General features: G+C 35.2%; 2 protein-coding genes across 3 annotated transcripts in view; both read right to left on the bottom strand.

The window, feature by feature from the left end:
• Positions 1–292, bottom strand: part of LOC111430861 (putative glutamine amidotransferase GAT1_2.1) — a 3014-nt gene extending 2722 nt beyond the window's left edge. The window contains exon 1 of the mRNA XM_023067322.1: positions 110–292. Coding sequence (XP_022923090.1) covers positions 110–200 — 91 coding nt within the window. The 5' untranslated portion in view covers positions 201–292. The remainder of the gene's footprint in view (positions 1–109) is intronic.
• A 2208-nt stretch (positions 293–2500) lies between these two features.
• LOC111464123 (lisH domain and HEAT repeat-containing protein KIAA1468 homolog) overlaps positions 2501–10256 on the bottom strand; it is an 11940-nt gene continuing 4184 nt past the window's right edge. For both annotated transcript variants that reach the window (XM_023108224.1, XM_023108226.1), the window contains exons 5-21: positions 8297–8467; positions 7652–8218; positions 7374–7448; positions 7163–7291; positions 7001–7075; positions 6696–6905; positions 6328–6480; positions 6032–6246; positions 5781–5898; positions 5554–5686; positions 4766–4967; positions 4585–4690; positions 4363–4503; positions 4143–4266; positions 3900–4016; positions 3351–3765; positions 2501–3203 (exon numbers count right to left, since the gene is read on the bottom strand). In XM_023108224.1, the coding sequence (XP_022963992.1) occupies positions 3383–3765; positions 3900–4016; positions 4143–4266; positions 4363–4503; positions 4585–4690; positions 4766–4967; positions 5554–5686; positions 5781–5898; positions 6032–6246; positions 6328–6480; positions 6696–6905; positions 7001–7075; positions 7163–7291; positions 7374–7448; positions 7652–8218; positions 8297–8467 (2919 nt within the window). In that variant the 3' untranslated portion in view covers positions 2501–3203; positions 3351–3382. The remainder of the gene's footprint in view (positions 3204–3350; positions 3766–3899; positions 4017–4142; positions 4267–4362; positions 4504–4584; positions 4691–4765; positions 4968–5553; positions 5687–5780; positions 5899–6031; positions 6247–6327; positions 6481–6695; positions 6906–7000; positions 7076–7162; positions 7292–7373; positions 7449–7651; positions 8219–8296; positions 8468–10256) is intronic.

Here is a 10256-nt window from a genome sequence, read left to right as displayed (position 1 = left end):
CCCAAAAAAAAAAAAAAAAAAAAAAAAAAAAAAAGGACCAATCCATATTCATCAACAATCCGATCGTTTCATTGAACTGCATGATAATGAATGAAATCTAAAAACTGACCGACAAAATCGACGAATTTGTTCTTACGAACGCAGCGGCGAGAAACGACGAGAACGCGGGGGAGAATGACGGAGAGATCAGAAGCGGCCATGAAAAAGGGAAGAGGAGTAATTTTGTTGTATTGGTTTCTGATTTCTGTGAAGAATGGTGGGAGGAAATCATCCTTTATAGAAAGAAGATTTTGATGGGTTTTGGATTTATGGAAATAGTTCGTTTAAGAAAAAATAGGAGAAGAAAGGAAATTGATTAACAGCTCATTAAAACCTACTAATTTTAATTAATTATATAAACGATGATAATAATAATAATAATAAATAAATAAATAAATAAATAACAAAAATAGGTCTAAAAAGACGGAAGAGAAAATGGATAGAGGCACTGTAATCGTTGCGCCGCGTAGGCTTGGAAAGTTCTCCAGGTGGTTCGGTGGCACGCGTGGCGGCCGCTGCCCCTCTCTTTTAACATTTGAAACGTTTTCTTATTTATTTTTTTATTATTAAAATCTCATAAAATTTCAAATTTCAAATTTCAAATTTCGTTTTTTTAAATAAAAAATATTTCTTTATTTCAACTAATTGCGATTTGGTAGAATCTTACATTTATTTAATTTTTTAAAATTCTTTTTTTATAAAAAAAAAAAAAAGGAGAAGAGTACACGTGGAAAATGGGAATAGGAAAGAAAGGAGGCGGCAGGGTGTGGTGTGGTGGAGTTCTTATCTAATGTCTAATATTTATTTAACCCCAATATATCTGGTGGAGGCTTCATTTATGTGTATTTATTCATTTTTATTTTTATTTTATCGCTTTTTTATTATTCCAATTTTATTTATTTATTCAATTTCAATCGCAATTCTTTTTTTATATTTGAAATTTTATTAAGATTCATTTGATTTTTTTTTTAAAAAAGGTAGTTTTGAAAATGATTTCAAATAATTCCTCAATTGGTGGATCATATATGATTATTATTATTATTATTTTTTGAAGGGGAGAAGAGGGTTTGACTTCATGCCAACCAAAAATCAAATAGGGATACAAAAGGGTATTAATTAATTGGGACACTCAAAATCAGGAGTCAAAAGGGGAAAAGTTGGAATTGCACTATATGATATATTGTTTGTTTATAAAATTAAAGTATGAATATTATAAATAAATAAATAAAACTATATTATTTTTTATTACTTCAATTCAAATCAAAATTGGATTATTTAGTTATGTGGAACATTGTCAAGTCCTTATCCCTATTCCTCATATGGAAATCTTATAATATGGTCAACTATACATATATCTTATCTTATCAACAAATATATAAAAACAATGCCAAAAATAAAAAATAGACGGTTGTTGGATTCTATATAAGTTGACCTATTTCAGGCGGAGGTTCATGTCAACTTCAATGCATACATTAGTTGATTCTTATAAGAAAATATTGGATTATGTTTATTTTACGAATCAATGTAAGCAAGGTAGTTAGTGTTAATAACGTTGTTGTAGATCTCTTTTACGAGTCGTGTAGCTACAAATGATAGGTTTACGGACATTTTGTGTCATATGATCCGCAAGTTAGGTCGAAAATTATTGCTAAAGTAATATGTTAGTTTTGATTGTACGAAAGGGTTGTTTTTAGACGATTGTGACATGTCAATTAGTTTTGTTGGATTATTCATTTAAACTAATATCTGACACGTTTGATATTAATATTATTATTATTATGTTGTTGCAATTTAATTATAAATATATTATTGTTGTTAATATTATTATTATTATTATCTGAAAACATAAGTGAATGCATGACGGAGTACTGAAAATTTTATGGATAAAATATTTAAAATATTTGACTTAATTTTGGAGATGTTGATAAGTCTGTTCTCACGTGGAATAATTTGTGAGATGTTGATAAGTCTGTGAAAATTTGTAAGATGTTGATAAGTCTGTTTTACGTGGAATATGCTCATTACCTTACCATATAATATGGTCAATAAAATATATATGGAGGCATCTTATCCTACATGAATAAATTAATAGATAGTTAGATATTAATGTCAATATCACCACGTGTAATGGTTGAATATTAATGTCCATATCACACGTGTAAAATACCTCTGAATTATAAATTAATATGAATGTTAAAAGTTTTTGTGGATAATGTATAACATCAACAACTTGTAAAATTATGGCTCACATGTCCACATGTCCAAGATTCGAACAAAAAAAAAAAAAACTTTACAATGTCCAAAATTCGAACAAAACAACTCGAGTATTTTAAGGGTGAAAATTATCCTCACAGATCAGGTTTAGCAATTTGGTAAGTTTCATGAATAGCTGTAGAGTTAAAGTTAATTCTACTCATAGTAAAAATTAGAATCAAAATCATCTTAAACAGACACGATAGAGTCAAAAAAAATATAGCTCAACATTTATTTGGAGTAAGAGATTAAAACCTATATATGATCTAAGTTCGAACTTACAAAAGAAACCAACCTTGAATTACACAGCTTTGTTTTGTTTTGTACATTGCAAACAATCAATCAACACCATAATCTATTGGTCCGAAATGATCAAAACTGAGGACTAAAAGGATAAAGTGATGGTGGTTGCTGTAGAATTGACAAAGCCAACATGGACCAGTGAGACACCCTTCGCTCTCACACCGGAAGCAAAGCCCATCATCCCTTCACTTTGAACTATTTTTGAAGAATATGCAAATGTTGGCCTACTCCTTGATCTTCCTTAATCAAAATAAGTGCTGAGAGCACTGAAGTCCAAATAATTCATTTGAACTTCGATAAGCATCCATCCTTATCATTGATCAACTCTCATCCAATCTTTTGTATTCATTCAGTTTATAGGCAAGCTGTGCACAGTATCAGGACATAACATGTAAACAGAAGGATCATCAAGTTCACTATCAAGTCAAATGGGCAAAAATGAGAGTAAAACCACATCGAATTACTTGTCATCGTAAATTACTTGTTAGCATGAAGGCAATGACAATTATAAGTTCGATGATATTGGGTATAGCAAGGAGAAGAGCTGATTATAAGGTAATAAGGAGATCCTCACTTCTTAGGATAGTGTTGTTTCCTTCTTCCTTTCACTATTGAGATTAAGAAACAAAAGAGAGAGAAGGTAAAAAGAATAATTTAATAAAAGAATCTAACCTTATTAGACATGGTAATATCATTTCATGTAAGACAAAAAGGTTGTTCACTATTGACTATAATAAGGAAAGGAAAATACGTGCCTGAATGGCGCCTGGTAGAAGTCTGTCCAATATCATAGGATCTGGGAATCGTCCTGACTTTTAACTTTGCCTCGGAGCATGTCTGTGAAACTTCCTCGCATAATTCGCCTGAACCTAGTGTCCTCAGCTGCTGGTGGTGGCGCAGGATTTGGTGGCTCAACTGGTTTGGTTGGAGATAGCTCCAAAGGTTCTTTCTTTCCCAGCCCACCATCACCACCAAAGAAACTGCTCACTGATGAAGCAATTCCAAGATGTGAACCCATCACCTTACTGATGGTTTCAAAAGTTCCTCCCGATCTCTCCCTCATTATGATTTCAAGAGCTTCTTTGTGTGCTGGATCCAAAGCATCTAAATCTTTTAAAAGGTTTTGCATGGTAGGAAGGAATAGCTCCCGTATGCTGGTTGCCGATAGGTCTAAGACAAGCAAGCATATAATTGTACATGATTAAATTGTAAAAGTTTCACTTGTAAGTGGTGAATTAATAAAATCATCAATAAAAGAAAGCTTGTGGGCATCCGATTGACAAGGCTCACAAAATGAGACAAACCTGTACCATCCAAAGCACGAATTGCCTCACAAAATGCATCAGCTCTCTCACGGCGACGCATCAATGCACTTGATGAAGGGGGCGCGGCTGAGAGTTGAAAGATCTTGGATAAAAGATGTAGCATGTTAAAGAAACAAACAGGCTATATTATAGGCCTAATTTATAAAATCGCCGGAGAAAGGTTAAACAGTCATAAATACTCATAGAATAACATTCAGAAACCAGAACAATGGCCAAGGATATATTCTCTAAGTCTTTCTGTTGTATGAGGAACAGCCACCACCAATGCACGGACCACAGCTATTGCAGCCTCATGGGATCCATCTTCGAGAAAAGCATCCATTTGAACCCTTATCTTATCCACTATCTATGAGGTTAAAATATTTTTTAATCAGCTACGCCTCAGAAAGTGCTCTAGAAGGTCCAACTGTACAGACAATTTTAACTAAGCAAAGATACATACAATGTCATTCTTAAAATGTTGTGCAACAGCCCCAAACGCATCTATGCTTGCATACTTCACCTTGAAGTTTGGGTCTGATCCCAAAGTAACCAGAGCAGGCAAAATGTGAGCAGAAGCAACTTTTGAATCAGTGTACGGTACCTTGCAATAAATTATAATTGATTTAGCTTTAAATATTGTGTGGAATTAAACAAATAACAAATCCAGAACAGTTAAGCTTACAATAACTTTGAGCAACTTGGCTGCACTGATCTTCATATTTATGTGAGAGCTAACAACCATCTCCCACAGAATATTAAAAATCATACTATGGTGCCGTTCAAATGTACTGCACAATGGAAAGAAACCTCAGAAGAGAAACTACAAAATTTAACTATACATATGTATTTATTCAGGCACAAACCAAAAGAAGCGGACTGCATCAACAATCTCGTTATAACGATTTGCTGACGGATTCTCCTCCTTAGTGCCTTCGACTAATAGTTTCCTCAAAAACTGCACTAAATCTTCGTGTTTACTAGGAGCACCCAAAACACCAGCTAGAAGAAGTGGCAAAACACAAATTGTTGCAAGTCTCTCGCTCAAAATTGTTTTTGGTTTAAGACCTTCAATAAATAAACCACAATAAGACGGTTTAAGACCTATATGTGCAATACTTGGGATTTTTTTTAAATTTATTTTCAAGCCAAGCCAATTTTGACCTTAAACAAATTGAGCCCTAAGCTAAAGGGGGCTGAAACTAATGTCCTAAATAAAACCAAATTAAAAAACTGCCTATGAACTAACCAATAAATCACACAAAATTCAATAATAATAATAATAATAATAATAATAAAACCCAAAATCAAGTTATAAAAAATGTCCAAACCCAACTACAAAAGTAATCAAAACCTAACCACAAAATTAAGCCGCTAAAAAAAAAAAACTCAAACTCATTGCCAAAACATTAAAACCGAGCAAGAAAGCACATCAACACAACCGCAAGAACCAATGCGTACGATAACAGTCTCATCCATCTACTAAAATACCCATAAAAATTGGAACAAAAATTACGGAAAATACTACTTCCACCGCTTGTATAAATTTTGGTTCATTTGATAAAGTTAAGACCTTAGGTCAAATTTAACTCAGTCAGCTAGGCACCCAGGTAAATTGTTCCTCAATAACTGTATGATGAATTTGGCAATTTACCTTTAATTCTTGAATGAACAGTTGAAGGAAAAAATGCCAAATCTGCACTTTCCCCAACTGCTACCAAGAATACAGGCAGCATAATATGTGTCAAATAAGAATCACCAAAACGTTCAGATACAGCCAATAGAAACTGCATAGTCCAAACATGAAAATACAGTAAAGGAAAACGATGCACCAAAAAACAAAATTCAAGTTGAAAAATGTCATAGAGAATGATGAGGCACCCTGGTAACTCGATTTCTTAGGCTGTCTTCTTTCTGAGGTAAAAAACAAGCCAGCTGAATTAGATCAGGAAAGCAGTCTACATGAATCCATTCAAATGCTGGCCATTCAATGCATCCCCTAGGCCAATAGTACCACAAGAGTCAAATTGATGTGAACCTCTTTGAAATGTTAGTGGTAATGTTAGAGAAAGGATCATAAAAATGTCTACAAAATGAAGAAAAAACAATTATGAGAAAAGAGCAGAATTTACCCTGCATACAGTTCAAGCACAGAAGTTGAAATCATTGTTCCTGTAGTTTGTGTTACGGAAGAAAATGGGCAAGTTTCTATTGCTTTATGGTGCACGAATGGAAGCAATTCTGCCAGCATTCTTAGTAAAACATCAACATTCCAGCGTTCCCGTTCACCAAAAAAACGAAGATGAGACTCAACTGATCCTTCAACACCGGAAAGAGGTGGGCATCGCTTCAATATTTAGCAGATAAATTAGTGATGAATAAGAAAGTTCTCAACACTGACAGAAAAGATGGTGAAATACAAGCACACCTGAGCAGAGCTCAAAATATGAGATAATAATACTCTTAAGACATGGTCTAACTTGTTTCCCCACTTCACAACAGCAGGAACCAGATCCTTCATTGAAGTTTCCACAACCACACCAGCCGGATCACAGACCAACTGAAACATCATCTCCTCTACCTGTAAACAAACAAATTAATAATTACGTAAAGAAACCCTTGTGTCCTAATGCTTCTTTTTCCCTCTTGTGAGTCATCCTATCAATGGCAAGGGGAAACGGCTCCACTCCCCAGACCATGCGTTATCAACCTGTTCTAGAGCTTACACTGTAGCAAATTCTCTCAAGTCAGAATTCTTCTCCATGATTGCCTCGTAGCATGTTTAGTGAGGCTGACCTTGTAATATTTGTCAATGTTTGGAAAGAGGGGAAGCAGCATAGCAAGATTATGAACAGCAGCCTCCCGCACAACAGTTGCAGAATCTTCAATCAGTTGTTGCACAATAGACAGGATAAGAGAATCACGAATCTCCGGCCGGACAAATTCTGCTAGCTCCCCACATGATTGAGCAACCAGTAGTCTACGCTCCTCATACATGTGATTTATCTGAAATCAAATTGAAAACATAAATAAAAAATTTCTTCAAAAAAGTACACAAAGGTACAAATGATATCTCCTACGAAGTAGACTGCAAAACTCACTTGTTCCCAGCACTGAGGGAGTAACTCCGTTTCTGTTCTCATCTCTCCAACACTCTTAGCAAGGGAAACACATGCCTAAATAGTAGATGAAAACTTCAGTATGAATAAAACAAAAAAGGCAACCTACAAACACAGAGTTGAAAACAATAAGAAAAATCCCACATCCATGATGATACGTCTTTGCTGTTCATCTGGACGTTTGATTAAATTAAACAGAGTGTGAGTTAAGGAATCCCGGGTGTAACTATCCGGATGACGCTCAATTGCACACATTATAAGGGGAAGAAGCTCCTGAAAGTCAGACCAAAGATCAAATCAGTATATGGAAATAAGAGACAGTTTTTTAATATGACATAGAGAGACTGAAAAGAACCTCACGATGATTGATCAAAACATAAGGAACTATCTTTGGTAAGGCATCTGCAAGTATCTGAATGGTCCCCAAACCCTGTCAAACAGTTACCATAGTTCATATATCTAAGTTTAAAAGATGGATGTGGAGATCTAGCGAAGATGAACATAAAAGATTTTTGGATTGGCATTAGAGTTGCAGCCAGACCCAAGTAGAAAAAAATACATGCACCTTAATCCTGTACTAGTATCATAAAAGCCCGATTCAAATGTGAACTGGGAAAGGAACTGATTAATTACCTTTTCAAGAACAGCTTCATCATATGGGTTGTTTGATTTTACGGGTATCACATTGTCTTCTGCCAGTTGCTGACCCTTCTGGTTGGAGACACTTTCTTTATTTTCCATGCAGTTCACACTATTTGATGAAAGTACTGAAAGCTCATGGATAAACTCCTCGGATTTGCTCATGTTGTTACCAGAAGTTTGCATAGCCACTGGCGGAGCATCCCCATTATCTACAGCTATATTCCCTGCATCTGACACATGAGCTAAAATGTTTTTATCTTCATGTATCTCAACAATTTTGTCTTCTGCCTTCTCAGACACTTCCTTGGAAACAATTGGTTCTACAGGATCTGAAGCATTCATATTTTTTGCTTTTAAATTCTCAATTTCAATTTGCAGTAACTTTATTTCCTCCTTGTAAGTTTCAGAGGACTGCAGTTGGCCAGGATCCACATCATTGGCAGCTGAGTACAAATTAGAACGAGATCCCTCAATGTGCATTTTTAGTGCAGCAATTTCAGCTCTACAGTCACTGAGTTCCTTTCTCTGGTGCTCCCAGGATTTCTTTAAATCTTGTACCTAAAGACAAGTGCATACATTTTAAGAATTAAGAGCAAAATTAGGAAGCACCTCCAAAGTGTAATGAGGGGAAAATACCAGGCTCTCTTTATCTTTAATTTCCTTCTGCATAGTTTCTAAAGACTTTGTTAATGCGCCTATCTGACTCTCGGCAAAATCTTTGTTTCTTAGAAAGCTTTCCTTTTCATGATTTAATTCCTTGTTTCCTTCAAGTAAAGACACGTTTTGTCGATTCATTGCATTTTTTCCCTGTAAAGCAGACGCATGGTATTTACACAAAATTGGAATTCAGAAAACAAGAAAATCCAAAATTAATTTAGCACTGCATGTTAGCCTCAAGTGACCAAAAACAGATCTTCCGTTTCTTTCTTTCTTTTTTCTAATAAATAAAACATATTTCATTAAGACTAATGAAGAATAAAAACGATTGTAACCCAAAGCCCAACGCACATGGAAACTACAAAATATATATATGTACAGAAAGGAGCCCCAGCTCTTGGTATCATACAAAGATGATAATTATTGACAAGTTTAAAAGAGTGAACCCAATGAGAGACATTTAAATGTGCCTGACCCTAGCTGTTGGCTTCAAGAAAGCAGCAACAAATTGATGTTTCTCCTAATGAGTGCCAAGATGTTGGGGATAAAATTGTTTTCTTCTACAACGAGAGTGGTGTTCTTGAAAATTGGAGGTCTTCTTCAATACTTTCCAACAAGTCTTGGTTCAAACTATCAAATTATCCAAGAACTTCTTTAACAAGGATTGAGATTGTAGAGAAGGAAGGGAAAATATAGGCATAGACTCTTGGTTGCAAATTATTTAGGCCTCTTTGTGGGAAGACACCAATAGGCAAGCAGCTTTTAAGAACCTATAATGGATTGGATTAAATTGTCCAGGAATGAAATTTCCAATGTCAAAAGGAGGTATATTAACTTTGGAACATGCAGTTTTATCTAAAACTCGAAACAACTGCTTTCTTTTTTAATCACAAGCTAAGGTTGCTCACAATATGAAAAGAACCTTGTGGAATTCCATCTGAAAAGGAGCGGTGAAGACAAAGGGTGCCATCTTGTCGATTGGAATTGGGTCTCTACCTCTCTCCCTTGGAGGTATTGGTTCAGCAATTTGAGAAGCTTAATTGGACCCCCTTGATAGAAAAGATCAGTAGGAGAGCTGGGGCACAAATGAAGTTGGTGTTGTCTGGAAGTTGGACAGCCAGGCACATTTTCTCATAAACCAGCACACTTCAAGTTGACAGCCAATACTCCTTTCCTCCCACAAAATTATTTGGTCTGTAAAGACTCCCGAGAAGGGTAAAAGAATTTTAAGGTTGATTACTAATAAGGGCTTCACACAGAAGACAGAGTTCGGAGAAAAAAAACTCTATAAAATTCCCCTTAGATGAACCATCTGTTTATACTTTATCCCTAGCAATTTGGCAGTGAAAAGATGGCCGTTTCTTTTCTCGAAATTTGGGATGGTCTGTGGTGTCCCAAGAGGCATCATGGATGGGCTACAGGAGATCCTTTATGATTGGTAGTTAACAAACAAGGCAACATTTTTGTAACGGCAAATATTGTCCTCTTTGGGCTTTCCCTTTCGAGCTTCTCCTCAAGGTTTTTAAAACCCATCTGTTAGGGAGAGGTTTCCACGCTCTTATAAAGGGTGTTTCGTTCTCATCCCCAACCAATATGGGATATCACAATTTTAAAGTTGCGTGACTAAAGTGCCCTTATGGTATTTTTTTAGAATGATAATGAAGCTTTTTAGCGACTAACAAAAATCTTTTGATTCCTTTTCGAGACATTATACAAGTCACCAGCTCCAATTAGAGTGCAATCCACCAGCCTTATAGACTAGTTCATTGATAAACCTTGACTAGGGGTATTTTATATAGTACCTTTTAGGGCAGGTTTACTCCACCCCTGACCATTTGTTGTTAGTTTCCTTTAGTTGGAACGAAATGCTCATTTCTTTTTCATAATTTTTTTTTTACCACCTATCAGAACCCAAAAAAAAAAAAAAAAAAAAAAAAAA

This window comes from Cucurbita moschata, unplaced genomic scaffold, assembly GCF_002738365.1.
Source record: "Cucurbita moschata cultivar Rifu unplaced genomic scaffold, Cmos_1.0 Cmo_Scf00002, whole genome shotgun sequence".
Lineage (NCBI taxonomy): Eukaryota > Viridiplantae > Streptophyta > Magnoliopsida > Cucurbitales > Cucurbitaceae > Cucurbita > Cucurbita moschata.
This window is presented reverse-complemented; position numbering and strand designations above follow the sequence as displayed.